An 18,040-nucleotide genomic window follows, 5' to 3' on the forward strand; every position below is an offset into this window, starting at 1 on the left:
AGAGAACCCACAGTTCAATTTTATTCAGAGCAAAGAAAAAAGAACTTTTGATCATACTAGAAGAAACTGAGCCATAAGTTTGGAATCTGTACTGAAACTACACATGCAATGAGGACAACATTCTGCTAATACAACTGATTTGCTGCTACATTTGTGGACTGTTTTTCTAATATTAACAATTATAAACAAAGCAGTGCAACTAGTATTTGGAACAATCCTTACAGTGTTACAGCATCAGACACAAAATTTCACTTCTCCTCACACCACTGGTTCTCTTTGCGTACCTAGAAGAAGAGACAGATATAAGGAAGTACCTTAAGTAGTCTTTTCTAAGACTACTATCTAATGATTCATCAATAGCCTGTGAGGTGGGTTAGAAGGAAATAGATGGAAAACCAGAAAAACCCGGTTAACAGTACGCTTCCAGGTTACCATTCTTTCCCTCCCCAGTTTTTTCTTGTGCCCTACTGAAATTATCAAGAAAAGCAAAGACAATGGGCAATTACAGCTTTAGTCACCAGAGATGACCTGCATCAACAAAATCATTCTGATCTATTCATTTCTTCCCCATTCACTAAGTTGCTCTGAAGTATCCTGGCACATAATCCACAGGGCCTGCTCTTCTGAAGTCAAATATTGATGGCTTACATGTAAGGTCCCAGGTGCCAAAACTAGTAACTGCTAAGGAAGAAATATCAAACAGCACCTTTGGATGAAAACTAATTGTTCTTATGCTTATAAAAGAACAGTATCATCTAAGTGCTTAGACTAACAGACAGACCAGAATATTTTTAGCATATAGAAGGTACCTATTTTCCCTCAAGTAAAGTCAAGACTCCTTGATATAAATACCTCTTTTCCTAGCATGCTATGGGTTTTAGTCTCTCTTGAAAAGCATTTGATCAAGAACAAGCTGTTAGCCACCTACCTGGGCTTCCTCTTCTTCAGTAAAATCATTTTTGATATTGAATGTCTTTCGAATCTCCTCAGGAGTTTTCCCCTTGATCATATTGGCAACAGTCTTGCAGGTAACATCAAGCAGACCTTTGATGTCTAAGTAGTTTGCTGCCTGTAAAGTAATTGTTTTCATTAAAGTATACTTGATGCTTTAAATTAAATCCAAAGTCAGTGACTAACAATCCATATCTAACTTAGCCTAAAATACCAGTTAATGTTAAGAAATTAAATGAATAAATAAATCAGACAAATTCTTCTGTGAAAGATTATTTATGTCCCATTCTTTGTTATACCCCTGTAATATTGAGCCCTTGTGCTACATTCAGCAAACTACACTACCTCAAATGTCAAAGAATGGCCACTACTGGCAGTTGTGTACGCGCGCACACACACAAACACAAGTTTGTGTTTGACAAAAATATTTAAAGAATTCAGTGATTTTCCTAGTGGTCCAGTGGTTAGGACGCTATGATCTCACTGCCAAGGGCCCAGGTTCAATCCCTGGTCGGGGAACTAAGATCCCATAAGTAGTTATAGCATTACATTTTACTGACCTTCTGATTCAACTTTTGGTTTCTTTTTCTCTATTGTTTTCCCGTTTTCTGTTTTACTGATTTCTGCTCTTACCTTTACTACACTCCCTTTCTTTAGGATGAAATTCATCTTTCATGAGTTTCTTAAGGTAAAAGCTTAGACTGCTGATTTGAAACTTTTCTTTTTTTTTCTTTTTTTAAAAAATTTATTTATTCATTTATTTTATTTTTGGCTGCATTGGGTCTTTGCTGCTACACGTGGGCTTTCTCTAGTTGCAGCGAGTGGGAGCTACTCTTCATTGCAGTGTGTTGGCTTCTCATTGGGCTTCTCTTGTTGTGGAGCACAGGCTCTAGGTGCGTGGGCTTCAGTAGCTGTGGCACGAGCGCTCAGTAGTTGTGGTGCATGGACTTAGCTGCTCCGCGGCATGTGGAATCTTCCCGGACCAGGGATCGAACCCGTGCAGGCAGATTCTTAACCACTGTGCCACCAGGGAAGCCCCCTTCTTTTCTAATATAGGTGTTTAGGGCTATCAATTTCCCTCTAAATGCTACTTTAGCTTCATCTCACAGATTTTCGTATGTTGTGTTTCATTTCCATTCAGTTTAAAATACTAACTTTTCTTTTGATTTCTTCGTTGACTCATGGGTTACTAAGAAATGTGTTACTTAGTTTTCAAATGTTTGCAGATTTTCCAGATAGCTTTCTGTTACTGATTTCTCATTTCATTCCACTGTGATTAGAAAACATATTTTGTGTGACTTGAATCCTTTCAAATGAGACTTTGTTTGTTTTGTTTTGCTTTGGCTGTGCCACGCAGCATGTGGGATCTTAGTTCCCCAACCAGATATTGAACCCACACCCCCTGCAATGGAAGCGCGGGAGTCTCAACCACTGGACCACCAGGGAAGTTCCCCTGTGACTTGTTTTAAGGCCCACAACATGTCTATCTTGGAAGTATACACTTGAAAAGAATATGAATTCTGCTGTCATTAGTCTTCTACATCCTTATGATTCTCTACTTGTTTTATCAATTGGATTTGCCTACTTATCCTTTAGAGTTCTATTGGTTTTTATTTCACTTTCTGGAAGTTCTGCTTTTAGGTAGAAAAACATTTAGGATTCTTATGTCCTCTTAATAATGAACAGACCACTTTATCATTATGCAATGAACCTCTTTAATCCTGGTAATATTCTTCGCTCTGAAATGTACGTTAATATAGTCACTCCAGTTTTCTTTCCGTTATTATTGTTAGCATAATATTATCTTATTCCACCCTTTAAACCTAATTGTGTCTTTATATTTAAAGTGAGTTTTTTGTATACAGAATAGCTAACTCTTTCTTTCTATCCAATGTGATGACCTCTAACCTTTAATTGTGGTGTTTAGACTGTTTACATTTAATGTGGTTACTGATACATGGATTTAAATATAGCATTGCAGAGTTTAGAGTTAAAATTCATTATCAATGAATTTAACAAATTTAACTCTATGAAAAGTGCTAAAGGTATGGACTAGAAATATACTATGCATTAAAAACATACCAGTATAAGCTCAAAAAGTGTTCCTTGGTCAACTTTCAGGAATTCTTGATCCCAAACAGGAATATCATCTGTTCGCTTTTCTTTGTTCTCATCATCCTCAGGAGGAGGAGGATCATCCTTGTGGTGGGTGCACCACTGAATGACCTACAACAACAAAAGTTCATTCCTATATGGCATTTTATAACAAGGTACTTCGTTCCACTGCTGGGGCAAGGTTACTCCTACGTGGGGCTAAGAACTAACTGTAAGTCAACTTGAATAATAAAGTTAGTAGCCCAGCTTGAAAAGCACAACCCTAGAGTTCAAGGAAGATCTTAGATAACAGTGAACCATGAAGACAGATTACTATACTTGACCATACTAAAAAGCTCCTGTGCAAAAAAACACATTAAGTCAGACAGTATAAAGATTGGGAAATACCTGCAACATGTACATGCTAGCAATGGATTACTTTATAAAATATAAAATCTTAAAAATATGAACAGGCAATTTACAAAATAAATCTGAATATGAATAGTCAAAAAGGAGGAAATGCCCAGCCTCATTAAATACAAAATTAACACTACAGATACTACTTTAGACTGTACCCCCAAAAGATAAATAAAAATCAAGATGTCAATACGAATCGTTGGCAACAGTGTGAGGATAACATGAACTTTTCTACTGTAGAGTGTAAACTGGTATAATCCCTTTGAAAAGTAACCTAGGAGTACCTAGGGAAGCTGAATATGTGCACACACTATCACCAAGCAATTCTAAACACCCTAGACACATGCACAACACTATCCAGTATAAGAACAATGCAGGAAAAGCCCAAAGTTCCCTTAGTAGTGGAATGAACACATTAAAGTTTCCAGAAGCTGATTAGGCTAGACTGTGCACCATCATATAGACCACAATCTACACTGAAAGTGTTAAGTTACAGAATCTAGGTGGTAGGAAAATGGGTGTTTGCTGTATAAATTAACTTTCTGTATGATTAAATTTTTTTTATATTATAATGTTGGGGGAATAAACAATGCTGAGAGAAAATGGGAGAACTGAGAAATTATACTACTAGGATACAAAAAAGGGAAAGAACTACTTCCAAAAGAAAAAGCCAAGCATAAAGGGCTTTAATTAAATAGCTTTTTAAGAAGTATTCCAGTAGTACAAGAAAGAAACCAATTAGTAACATACAGCATTTAAAAAGTCTTAAAAGGCTAAGTAGGGTTTCCCTGGTGGTGCAAAGGTTAAGAATCCGCCTGCCAATGCAGGGGACATGGGCTAGAGCCCTGGTCCAGGAAGATCCCACATGCCGCGGAGCAACTAAGCTGGTGCGCCACAACTACTGAGCCTCCACTCGAGAGCCCGTGTGCCACAACTACTGAAGCCCGCGCGCCTAGAGCCCGTGCTCCGCAAAAAGAGAAGCCTCGGGCTTCCCTGGTGGCGCAGTGGTTAAGAATCCTCCTGCCAATGCAGGGAACATGGGTTCGAGCCCTGGTCCGGGAAGATCCCACATGCCACGGAGCAACTAAGCCCGTGCGCCACAACTACTGAGCCTGCACTCTAGAGCCCGCAAGCCACAACTACTGAAGCCCACGCACCTGGAGCCCGTGCTCCGCAACAAAGAGAAGCCACCGCAATGAGAAGCCTGCGCACCGCAACGAAGAGTAGCCCCCGCTCGCCGCAACTAGAGAAAGCCCACGCACAGCAACGAAGACCCAACACAGCCAAAACTAAATAAAATAAAATAAATTAATTTTTTTAAAAAAGCTTTAAAAAAAAAAAGGCTATGTAAGAAATTAATGCTGATGGGAGTTTCTGGTCAGAGGAGAGATAAGGAAGGGAAATTTTACTTTACACTTTTACAGTTTTGGGGTCATATAATCAGTAAATATACTTAAATTTAAATATTGATAAGTAATAATGCAAATAGATTGGAAAAAAATTATTCTAAGTGGCCCTGTATCACCCAATCCATTAACTCTAACCTCTACTTCCTTGCCTGTTCACTATGATCTAGCCACCACACTAGCCTCCCTGCCTTACCTCAAAAGACAGGACATGCTCTTATCTTAGGGTCACTGCACTTACTCCCATTGCCCAGAGCTTTCTTCCCCCACATATTCATGTCTCTGTTCAAAGATCCACTTCTCACAGTAAGGCGTTTCCTGACCATCTTTATTTTACAAATAGCCAACTCCCCGCTACCATCCCACTTATACTCCACACCTTTTCCATCTGACATATTTGTGTTGTATGCTTCCCACACACCTTCAGAATGTAAACTACCTAAGAACAGATCTTGTCTCTTTAGTTCACTGCTGTACCTCCAGCACCTAAAAAATGCCTGGAATTTGAATGAATGGAAGCAAGTCCTTTTAGAAGCATTTTATATTAGCATAAGATGGAATGTTAATTTGCAACACAAAACCCAGAAGTCAGAAAGGAGATCTAACTAGATAAAATATAAAGCTGTGAATTGACCTAAGACAAGCAAAGTGGTAAAAACTACATAAAGAACTCCTATAAAAAGCCTATTAAGACTACAAGATGGATGAATCTTGAAAACATTACGCTAAGCAAAATAAGCCAGACAAAAAAGAATATCCTATGATCCCATTTTTATAAGATAGCCCAGTATAGTCAAATTCAGAGACAGAATATAGAATAGTGGTTACAAGGGGCTTTTTACCCAGACTAGGGATATTAAAAAGACTGGTAATAGCCAATCATGGTAAGAATATGGAAAAATATGCAGTGCAGCTGTATCTCATGCAAGGGTCAAGAGAAAGCATAAAATGCAACTGCATATGGTCAATGAATTTGAAAATTCCTTAGGAAGAAGCCAACTGCAAACAACCATTCCCATCTCTAAGCCTAGCCAGTTTTCCCCACAATGTGGAAACTGGCTGCTGTTTCTTCAGAAGAGCATTCAGTTAAACAGCTGGCTCTATTAGGGAGCCATATGCTCTGAAACACTAAAATCCTATTCAATGTAGAGGGCTGGGGAATTCCCAGGTGGTCCAGTGGTTAGGACTCGGTGCTTTCACTGCCATGGGCCCAGGTTCAATCCCTGGTCGGGGAACTAAGATCCCTGCAAGCCACGTGCAGTGCAGCAAAAAAAATAATAATACGTAGAGGGCTGTTTATGCTTAGACACAGGGTAAGGTGATCAACTAAAAAAAAAAGAAACAAACCAAAAAAAGCACATATCTTGTTCTCAAACTCCTTTTTTTAAAAATTTTTTAAAATTTTTGGCTGCATTGGGTCTTCGTTGCTGTGTACGGGCTTTCTCTACTTGCGGCGAGCAGGGGCTACTCTTCGTTGTGGCGCACGGGCTTCTCATTGTGGTGGCTTCTCTTCTTGCAGAGCATGGGCTCTAGGCGCATGAGCTCAGTAGTTGTGGCTCGCGAGCTCTAGAGCACAGGCTCAGTAGTTGTGGTGCACGGGCTTAGTTGCTCCGCGGCATGTGGGATCTTCCTGGACCAGGGCTCGAAACTGTGTCCCCTATATTGGCAGGCGGATTCTTAACCACTGACCACCAGGGAAGTCCCTCAAACTCCTTTTGAGGCATACCCATTCAGTAGACAAGCAATACAAAAAAATTTCCCTTTTTGCTAAGCACATACCATTATATTTCAATAATTTAAATGTGTTAATGAAAAAGACTAGACAACTTAAATATTCACAGGGCCTGGTTAAACTAAAATAAGTATCTTAGTCATAATTTTACTATATAGTTATTGTTTTTGTTTTGTTTTGTTTTTAAGGAAGATATCTATGTATCAATATAGAAATATCACCAGGATATTGTTAATGAGAAAAAGGATACATACATATATATATACAAGGATATAGTTGCTACCTTACCTTTTTTAATATTGCTGCATTAACATTTGGCAAGGGGACTGGATCATCATCTCCTTCATCATCCATTCCCAAATCTAAGTAAACCAGAAGAGAGTTGCCATTATTTTCTAGCCCCATTATAACAACCAGGCTGTTTCAAACAAGTAACTTGTAAGACATGTTATCTGAAAGACTATAAAAGTACTTTACTAAGAGTAGTTCTCTTGAAAGTATTTAAAACTGGCAGTTCCTAGCAACAGCTCCATGAACCACCCAAAACTATATAAAAATGTGTGAGAAAACAAATACAGGATAATATAAAAAGTTTTCTTCATTAGGAGGAAAAGTGATTTAATAAGTGGGATTGAGATAACTGGGTAACCACCTGGGAAAAAATTAAAGCCAGACGCTTACCCTTACTCTTTATACCAAACTCTAGATGGACTGCACTTAGGAAAATAAAACAATGTGAGGTATTGCAGAAGTAACAGAATCTCAATCTATTAAAATCTGAAGCCCAAAAATGTATATATATATACACACACACACACAACAGATTGTGCAGCCACTGACAAAAAACCAGGCAGGCAGCTCCATACATACTGGTATGATTTCAAGATTAAAGTTTTTAAAAGCCAAGTATAAAAGATAAATGTTACCTGAATAAAAATGGGAATATACTTATATTTATATTTAGAATATCTTCAAAAGGATATACAAGGAATTGTTAACATTATGTCTAAGGCAGTTAATGAGAACATGGGTTGAGAGACTTAGTTTCAACATATACCCTTTAGTGTTATTCATCACATACATACTACTTTTAATTTTGAATATATAGGTTTCTCTAATAAAAAGTCCTAACTTTTAGACTATCAAAGTGGTTGCTGAGCTCCAAAGAGAAAACTTAAAATCTGTAGGTTACTTAAAGATTCTAAATAAGAGTATTTTTCAAACCAAATGGGTCCATCCTTCAGTTTCTACAGGACTAAAAAGAGCTGCCAAAGAAACTTATGTAACAGAAGTACCAAGATTAGAGGTCAAAAGCACTGCATTGCTATACTGGTTGTAGCACAGCACCAGTTATGCTGACACGGTTTAAGTGCTGAGGCATACATTTGAGTCCCTAATATATAGCTGTGCTAGGCAGGGAAGAATCAGCAATAAATACAGGAGGATGGGAGGAACTGTTGCAATTTTAGATAGAGTTGTTCAGGATGCCTCACAGAGAAGATGACATTTTAATTAAAATCCTAAAGGAGGGAACACCTAAGCAGAGGAAATGGCAAATGCAAAGGCCTTCTGATAGTGTCCTAAAAACACTAAAGAATCTAGTGTTACAAGAGCAGAGTTAGCCAGGTTGAAAGGAGATGACAGGGCCCTAATAGGGCCTTCTGCAATTTGGCTACTATATTGGTAAGAGATAGCAGAGAGCAGGAGGGGAAAGAGGGAAACCAATTATGGGGCTAGCAATGATCCAGGCAAGTACAAGTGGCTTATACAAGGTATATAGCTATGGAAGAAGAAATAGTCCAATTCTGTATGCATTTTGAAGTGAGAGGCAACAGGATTTGCCAATAGATGGAAAGCAGAATGTGAAAGGAGTTAGCAACGGCTAAGGCTTATAACATGAGGAACCAGATGCATGGAGCTGCCACTGGAGTTGTCACTAATTGATATGGGGAAGGTTGTCAGAGAACTTGTTTTAGAGGACAGGGAATCAAGAATTCTAGTTTGGGGACTTCTCTAGTGGCACAGTGGTTAAGAATCTGCCTGCCAGTGCAGGGAACATGGGTTCAAGCCCTGGTCCGGGAAGATCCCACATGCCGCGGAGCAACTAAGCCCATGCGCCACAACTACCGAGCCCACGCGCCACAACTACTGAGCCCGCAGCCACAACTACTGAAGCCCACACACCTAGAGCCCGTGCTCTGCAACGAGAAGCCACCGCAATGAGAAGCCTGTGCACCACAACGAAGAGCAGCCCCCACTTGTCTCCACTAGAGAAAGCTCACACACAGCAACGAAGACCCAACACAGCCAAAAATAAATTTAAAAAAAGAAAACAATTCTAGTTTAATAAGTTTGAGATATCTATTAGATATTCAATGGTAGACCAAGAAGTTAAATACGCAAGTCTAAAAATCAAAAGAAGAGATTAGAACTGTAGGTAAGTTTGGGAAATGATATATAAATGATTTATAACGCTATGAGACTAGCTGAGGTAACCAAGGGAATGACTGAGTATTGATACAGTGAAGAGGTACAATGATTAAGCAAACTCCGGGGAACAGAAGGCTTTAAAGATGGGGAGACAGGTTGTGAGTGAGCTAAGTATTAAGTATCCTGAAAGCCAAATGTAGAAGGGACTGATCTACTGTCAAAGGCTATCAATAAGTCTAGATGAGAAATGAAACAATGCACTTGACAACATGGAGATCAATGAGTTTAACAAGCTTCTCCAGTGGAGTGGTAAAGACGAGAGTATATTCAAAAAGTATCCTATTTTCCTGTATGGGTACATTCACTCATCTCCCCTCTATTCCTCCCCACCAATGCCTTTACCTGATCCCATCTCTGCTGAGAGTAAAACTATAAAATGACAATATTTCAATTTGGATCAAGCCACTTATGCTTTTCTTGAACTAGTATGAATTTTTTTTTTAAGAAGATGTTGGAGGTAGGAGTTTATTAATTTATTTATTTATTTTTGCTGTGTTGGGTCTTCGTTTCCGTGCGAGGGCTTTCTCTAGTTGTGGCAAGCGGGGGCCACTCTTCATCTCGGTGCGCAGGCCTCTCATTATCGCGGCCTCTCTTGTTGCGGAGCACAAGCTCCAGACGCGCAGGCTCAGTAGTTGTGGCTCACGGGCCTAGCTGCTCCGCAGCATGTGGGATCCTCCCAGACCAGAGCTCGAACCCGTGTCCCCTGCATTAGCAGGTAGATTCTCAACCACTGCACCACCAGGGAAGCCCCAATATGAAATATTTTTAACTCAGAGGGGAGAAAAAGAAGTTATACTATGGAAAATACATGTGTTTGGGGAATGAACAGATTAGAGGAAATGAAATACAGAAGACCAGCTTGTTTAGATACAAATGTTATTTGGAAGAAGGCTTAAGTCACATTAAAACTAAGGGCCTTACAGTTGTAAAGGATCACTTCTCTAGCATTTAAACCAAGGATTTGAAATGGTTTTTGCTTTTAGACTGAATGCACAAGTACCAACAGTCATTCCTTTAAGCTATTTAGTTTCAAGGACTTCTGAAAGACACCTGTATCCTGATACCACAATCTGGACCTGAAGAAATGAGTCAATCCATGTGTACACATGCCAAGATTTTCACTTCTGATTGTCCACTGATTAGAAGATTTTATTTCAACACACTCCAGTCTTCAAGAGGCTAGAATTCTATATAAACCACTGGTACTTAAGATAAAGTCATTCACCTCTGATGCCCAAAGCTATGAAAGGAAAGAAACATTTTAACTGTTGCTATCTATCATCCACTTGCTTCAGTGATCAAAGTTGGCAGAAAACCTTCAAGCACCCCTATGTTCCTACACTGGCAAATGCTTCTTTGAAGCAGCACAGGAGAGATTAGTGTGCCAGGCACCAACTAAGATGAAATAAAGCAAGTATTCAGGCAGCAATTTTGTTATCAGTTTCTACATCTTCTAGATAAAGCCTTACTCACCTGCCTTTAGGGACACCAGGATAACTTTCACACTCTTTTATCAGAGACCATACTATAGTTCTTCATTCAACACGTACTTGATGAACAGTGACTGTGGGTTGTACCAAGGGGTTTACAACTTAACAGAAGTAATCTATGTAAATCACCAGGGTGCAGGACTGTAAGTGCCACATAACTGGTGTCAATTACCAAAAACAACTTTATGTTCAGCTTTTATTTTCTATTAGAAAACAGGAAAAAAACTATAAAGAAAACCTAAAAGAATATGTTCAGCTTTTATTTTCTATTAGAAAACAGAAGACAAACCTTCTGCAGCTCAGCTTCTGCCTCTACCACACCTAATACTTGTTGTTAGAAGTCTTCTAACTTATTATCCCTGAAATCCTAAGTGACCAGTCTGCAGTATATGAATCTGATAATCACTCTGGTCACTTCAAAATGCCTCCCTTTTCCCTTAGTTTCCTACTCCACATATTCTCCACTTCTGACTTCACTCTTAACAGCCCATCCTGCCCCAATAAGGCCACCTGCCAAGCTCATTTACTCCCACAGATACATATATATATATATATATATATATATACTCCTATAACCCACCATACAAAGTCAGTCTATCTCCAGCAGCCTACAACTCAGGGACCAAGATCCACATACTCAACTGACTAGTAGCTTATTACAAAGATCTTTTGAGGGAATCTCTAACATACACAACATGTTCAAGCTCAAAGTCCTTTTCTTTCCATTCCCCTCAAACTTGTTCCTCAGCTCTATCAACTACAAGTATCACAATCACAACCCCAACTAAAAACCTCAATTTTTTTTTAAAACACGTCCTGCCTACTTTACCTCAGAATGATCTCCCAAAACATCTTAATTTTACTAGATTTGAAACATCACCTCACTAGTACTACACACTACTCTCTCCACAAGCCTAAAGAATAACATCAGCCAAGAAGTTCCCATAGCACCACTTGGCACAATTTTATTAATGCACTAATTATACCATGTGACTATTAGCCTTGTTTGGTGCCTATCTCCCTGCCTAGTTTATAAATGCTTCAAGAACAAAGAACACTTCTCACTTACCTTCTTTTCACCAGCACCAGGGCTTATTCTTTGCCCGCCTTTCTGCTCTCACTGAACACTGACTACTATATCTCCTGCTAATGCTTGGCATATAACTCTTTAATTAAATATCTATAAGCTACAGATAAACAAAAACTTTTGATATTTGAGTGCACTCAGCCCTCCATTTCTGCAGGTCCCACATCCTCAGATTCAAACCGTGGATAGAAAGTATTAAAAAATAAAAATTTTGGGCTTTCCTGGTGGCGCAGTGGTTGAGAGTCCACCTGCTGATGCAGGGGACACGGCAACAGTGAGAGGCCCGCATACCACTCACTCAATCAATCAATCAATAAAATTTAAAAATTCCAGAAAGTTCCAAAAAGCTAAATTTGAATTTACATAGCATTTATGGTGTTATTAGGTATAAATATCTAGAGATAATTTAAAGTATAAGGGAGAATGTATGTAGGTTATATGCAAATACTACACCATTTTATATAAGTGATTTGAGTATCCATGGATTTTGGTATCCATAGGGGGTCCTGGAACCAATCCCCTGCAGATATAGAGACAAATGTACTGAAGAACATTCTTATTACTACTGTTTTTTTCCCACCAATTCTAGAAACTGATTTGTATGTCTCCATATACTATTAATGTCTACCAACCCACTGATAATACTAATTAGAGATCCAGGGCTTCCCTGGTGGCACAGTGGTTAAGAATCCGCCTGCCAACGCAGGCGACGTGGGTTTGAGCCCTGGTCCAGAAAGATCCCACATGCCGCGGAGCAACTATATATATATACTCCTATAACCCACCATACAAAGTCAGTCTATCTCCAGCAGCCTACAACTCAGGGACCAAGATCCACATACTCAACTGACTAGTAGCTTATTACAAAGATCTTTTGAGGGAATCTCTAACATACACAACATGTTCAAGCTCAAAGTCCTTTTCTTTCCATTCCCCTCAAACTTGTTCCTCAGCTCTATCAACTACAAGTATCACAATCACAACCCCAACTAAAAACCTCAATTTTTTTTTAAAACACGTCCTGCCTACTTTACCTCAGAATGATCTCCCAAAACATCTTAATTTTACTAGATTTGAAACATCACCTCACTAGTACTACACACTACTCTCTCCACAAGCCTAAAGAATAACATCAGCCAAGAAGTTCCCATAGCACCACTTGGCACAATTTTATTAATGCACTAATTATACCATGTGACTATTAGCCTTGTTTGGTGCCTATCTCCCTGCCTAGTTTATAAATGCTTCAAGAACAAAGAACACTTCTCACTTACCTTCTTTTCACCAGCACCAGGGCTTATTCTTTGCCCGCCTTTCTGCTCTCACTGAACACTGACTACTATATCTCCTGCTAATGCTTGGCATATAACTCTTTAATTAAATATCTATAAGCTACAGATAAACAAAAACTTTTGATATTTGAGTGCACTCAGCCCTCCATTTCTGCAGGTCCCACATCCTCAGATTCAAACCGTGGATAGAAAGTATTAAAAAATAAAAATTTTGGGCTTTCCTGGTGGCGCAGTGGTTGAGAGTCCACCTGCTGATGCAGGGGACACGGCAACAGTGAGAGGCCCGCATACCACTCACTCAATCAATCAATCAATAAAATTTAAAAATTCCAGAAAGTTCCAAAAAGCTAAATTTGAATTTACATAGCATTTATGGTGTTATTAGGTATAAATATCTAGAGATAATTTAAAGTATAAGGGAGAATGTATGTAGGTTATATGCAAATACTACACCATTTTATATAAGTGATTTGAGTATCCATGGATTTTGGTATCCATAGGGGGTCCTGGAACCAATCCCCTGCAGATATAGAGACAAATGTACTGAAGAACATTCTTATTACTACTGTTTTTTTCCCACCAATTCTAGAAACTGATTTGTATGTCTCCATATACTATTAATGTCTACCAACCCACTGATAATACTAATTAGAGATCCAGGGCTTCCCTGGTGGCACAGTGGTTAAGAATCCGCCTGCCAACGCAGGCGACGTGGGTTTGAGCCCTGGTCCAGAAAGATCCCACATGCCGCGGAGCAACTAAGCCCGTGCGCCACAACTACTGAGCCTGTGCTCTAGAGCCCGCGAGCCACAACTTCTGAAGCCTGTGCGCCGAGAGCCCGTACTCTGCAACAAAAAAAGCCACCGCGATGAGAAGCCTGCGCACCACAAGGAAAAGTAGCCCCCACTCACCGCAACTAGAGAAAGCCAGCGCACAGCAACGAAGACCCAACTCAGCCAAAAATTAATTAATTAATTTTTTTTTAAAAAAAGAGAGATCCATGTTAACTAGTAAAAGTTTCAAAACGTTTCAGGACCTGTTTTCTTGCCTTCCTTCTTTGATGCACTGCATATATGCTTTGCAGCAGTTTCAGAGGAATGACAAAACAGACAAAAGGGAAGACTTGGTTAAAAAAAAAAAGAAACAGACATCTACTCAGTTTACAATCTACTCAGCTTACTCCCGCTGTTGAAACAAGGTGTTCTATTTAGCTACCATATATAAGGTATCTCTTTTCCAAAGGCTTTAGTTTTTGTCATTAGAAATTATGAACGCAAATTTACTTGAAAGAGAAATGGGCCATTGTCTGAGGCTTGGAAATCATTTCAGTATTAGCTTATGGTATTTATCTACCTAATAAGGGAAAAAACTCAGTAATTCAGAAAATGCAGAAAAAATTGACCTGTACCCAAAAAAATGCAGTTAATACTTTAAAGAAGAAAAAGTAAACTTTACCCCTTCATACCCCTGAGAGCTTTCTGACAGATTGTTACTTCTGTAGATTCGATGTTCACAGGTTATATCAAGCTACTCATTTCTTTCCCTTTCCCCTGACCCACGTTTTCTAATAAACTTACCTTCCAACATGGTCTTAATAGTCACAGATTGTTTCGCAATTTCAACATCAACTTCAAATATCTCTCCATCAGAACTCTGCAACTTAATTGAAGGCATCTAAAAAAAGGTATTATATTGAATTTGAAATTTAAGAGATATTACTTCTATACAAATTACATTTCAAGCTACAGTCTGTTAGAAACCTTCTAACTTATTAACCGTAAAACCCTAAGGACCTATAGTATATAACCCTATAAAATACTAAGTGATTATTCACAGGCTAGCACACAAGCGATTCTATAAAAATTTTGTCAAAGTATAACTCCTAGGAACAGAAGTTTTTAAAGCCTGCCCTACTGAATTCATTACTAGTGTAAGTTTTAGAATTAACACTTTATATTTTCGATGCAAAATGTATCTAAAATGGACGTATTCTTTGCCCACCTTTCTGCTCTCACTGAACACTGACTACTCCACATGCAAACCTGAAGGAGGTGAGTCCAAAATAAACAAAGCTACCAGATAAGATAGAAATTTTCCCACAGTGAGACTTACCAGTGAAAAATGAGTTCAGATCCAAACAGTAGATCAGGATATACTTATTTATGTTTGGATCAATGCAAGACCATACACAAAACAATAAAATATTTTAAGGATAAGCAGATGTTGTAAACCTAGTAAATTTCAGAGTCCTTTTTACCTTTCATTACTGACTGTCCAGGTGTCCAAGTTTGAGATCTCCTGCCAAAGTCCTCATAGTAATAACCTATTACTTGCGCCAAAAATGTATTTATTAACTCAGATTAATTATGAGTCATTAGGAAAAAGACACCTCTTACATAAAAGTTAATTAAGCAATTAACTTCAAAAGACTTGAGTTTTGGCAAAAAAAAACAAAACATACAAACAAAAAAACACCTCTTTAAAATTAAAAGTTCTAAGCTTCTAAGCCAGCAATTTCTTACCATATTCAGATTCTTGGGGGAGTGGAGCAGGGGAGGGGGGAACGGCAACAATACCTGACTGTATAAATTCAAAACCTCTTTAAATTTCAAGTATAGATTTTTTAAAGGTCCATCATAACCCTGTGATGTCGCTATAACTTAAAAACATAGAATTTGGCATTTAAAACACTGACTGAACCCGTTTTAGGTCCCAAGACTTAAGACCCATTTAATCAGCTAAAATATTCATTGCGCTTTCCCCAGAGAATTGTCTCCATTTCCCAAACAACAAGCTGTTTAGTCAAGGAAGCAAAAAGGTAAAGCTGTTTTAAAACCAGCCATTGAAATATCCAACTCTCACCCATCCATGGGTGGAGAGAATCAGATTTCATTTTACAGTTCACAAATATGTCTGCTTTTCCGTGTTGCTCAGTACTTGCCAATACTGTAGTTGTCCTGCTCCATGGAGAAAGACCCAGAGCAGAGGACCTTCTCTGTGACAAGGCAATAACAAAAGGTATCCCCAAAAGAAATATTTTAACGTGAGCTCAATTTTTAATTACGAAACATTCTATGATCTTTTTATGTTCCACAGTACTGGAGTGAACATCATAGAATCAAGAGTCTGGCAACACAGTTGATAAAATTACGTTTAAGCAAGACGAACATTTCATATTTCAAATAACTTTTGATAAACAGCAAGATCTGCTTAGTCATAGTCAAATTCGTCTATTAGGTTACTCCTACGGGAGCTGAGATCTTAATAAACAGCAGAGAAACAATCGGTTAATCTGTAATTCGATGCACTTTGTAACGCTAAACTTGGTACTCAAAGACAACTTTTTTAGTGTTATACAGCTGGAATTCAGAGCAAATTTTTCGTATAATGATGGGTGAAATTTTGTTTGACATGCTTTCAAGACCATTCCTTCAATTCCTTATGCTCCAGTACTTGTAAATCACTCTCTCTGAGTGGGTTCTATCAACCCCATAAAGGAAAAAACCTGTTTTAAGTGACCCGAAATTCTGACACCTCTTTTTAGAGGGTAGAGTGAAATCTGCATCGCTCTATGACACAGAAACATTCTACTGTAACGCTCTGATGAAAAAAATGATGACCCAAAACCTAAACCTGAAGTCTCCATTAAAAAGTAAACCGAAGCAGGTGAATGTCCTACCCCTTCAAAAACCAGGCATCTCGAGTTAGGAGTTAGAGCACCTAAAAGCCACACCACTATGACGATGACATCTGCTATTACCACAATGGTTTCAGCAAGCCCAGGCTGTGGCAAAGTAATGGGAGAGAAATATTCCGAAGGAGCAGGCGGCTCTCTGCCAAGATTCGGACCCAGCACAGTTAGCCAGGACCGGTGACTAGCGACGCTAGATACAGGGGCGAGAAAAGGATGGGTGCCAAGAATCCAGCGCTCCCGGACTACCACCGCCACGCTTTCTCCGGACACCAAAACAACAAACACGGACACACGCCCACGCTCACGACAGCCCCGGGAACTCCATTAAAAGCCCCGCCGCCACCCTCGCCCTGGGTGCCAGTGGCTGGAAGGCTCAACGCCAAGCGAGGCCCCCGGCCCCAACCTGGGCCCTCAACGGAGCTCCGCCACGGCTGACGGTGGCCCCGTGCAGAGAAGGCCTAATCTCGGGTTCAGCTCGCACCTTCTCCCGCCCGCCCGGGTACCCACGGGGCGCCGTGAAGACGCGAGGCTAGAGGAGGCCTCGCCGAGTCGAGGGGCGGGGTGGGAGAACAAGGCCAACAACGGGTTCCAAAGAGCCTGAGGGAAGGCCAGGCCCAGGTGCCTCCCGCCTCCAACAGGGCCAAAGCACCAGCGGTGCGGCCACCAGCTCGCAATCCGCGGCGCCACCGCCCCTCCCAGCTCCGTCGGCGGCTACTCACGGTGTTAGGATTCGAGGAGATGGCGGGCCAGAGGCTGATGAGAGCAGGGCGGCGTCTGCTAAAAAAAAAAAAAACAGAAAAGAGCAGAACAAGGCCAACACTGCGGAGCGGCGCGGCGTCTGCCTTTATACGAGCGGGCGCAGGCCAATTTCAACATCAACTTCAAATATCTCTCCATCAGAACTCTGCAACTTAATTGAAGGCATGGTGTTAGGATTCAAGGAGATGGCGGGCCAGAGGCTGATGAGAGCAGGGCGGCGTCTGCTAAAAAAAAAAAAAACAGAAAAGAGCAGAACAAGGCCAACACTGCGGAGCGGCGCGGCGTCTGCCTTTATACGAGCGGGCGCAGGCGCCGAGGACCCTGACGCCAGTCACGTCACAGAGCCGGCGGGGATGGCCGCCGAGATCGCCTGACGGCAGGTGGAAGCAGGCCGGGCGGGCCAGGCGGAGACGCGGCGGGGCGGGGCGAGGCGAGGCGCGGCGGGCCTTGATTCTCACCCCCTCCCTCGAAAACTTGGCTCGGTCTCCTCAAAGCGGGAATGGAGGACTGGCTGTGGTACTCCACGGCCTCCTAGGGTCCTTCAGGCGGGGGCTGTCCTAAGGTGAATTAAAGCCCCCAGACGTGAAAAGCCTGGAACCCGCGAACGGAGGAGGAGGAGGAGGGGGAG

The 18,040-nt window shown here is 40.4% G+C and overlaps 1 protein-coding gene across 3 annotated transcripts; it reads right to left on the reverse strand.

Moving 5' to 3' along the window:
- Positions 1 to 6: 6 nt before the first annotated feature.
- On the reverse strand, positions 7 to 17,511 carry SKP1 (S-phase kinase associated protein 1). 3 transcript variants are annotated; one of them, XM_007113787.4, is made up of 7 exons: positions 17,373 to 17,511; positions 15,217 to 15,282; positions 14,537 to 14,633; positions 6,889 to 6,962; positions 3,034 to 3,177; positions 929 to 1,069; positions 7 to 284 (listed from the first exon to the last, which is right to left on the reverse strand). In XM_007113787.4, the coding sequence occupies exons 3-7, from the start codon at positions 14,631 to 14,633 to the stop codon at positions 249 to 251; spliced, it is 492 nt and encodes a 163-aa protein (XP_007113849.1). In that variant the 5' UTR covers positions 15,217 to 15,282; positions 17,373 to 17,511; the 3' UTR covers positions 7 to 248. The 3 variants fall into 3 exon arrangements, with proteins under 3 accessions (XP_007113849.1, XP_028349039.1, XP_007113848.1); XM_028493238.2 differs by having other exon boundaries at positions 15,217 to 15,288; XM_007113786.4 differs by lacking the exon at positions 15,217 to 15,282.
- Between the last annotated feature and the right edge of the window lie 529 nt (positions 17,512 to 18,040).

Source organism: Physeter macrocephalus, chromosome 8, assembly GCF_002837175.3.
Source record: "Physeter macrocephalus isolate SW-GA chromosome 8, ASM283717v5, whole genome shotgun sequence".
Lineage (NCBI taxonomy): Eukaryota > Metazoa > Chordata > Mammalia > Artiodactyla > Physeteridae > Physeter > Physeter macrocephalus.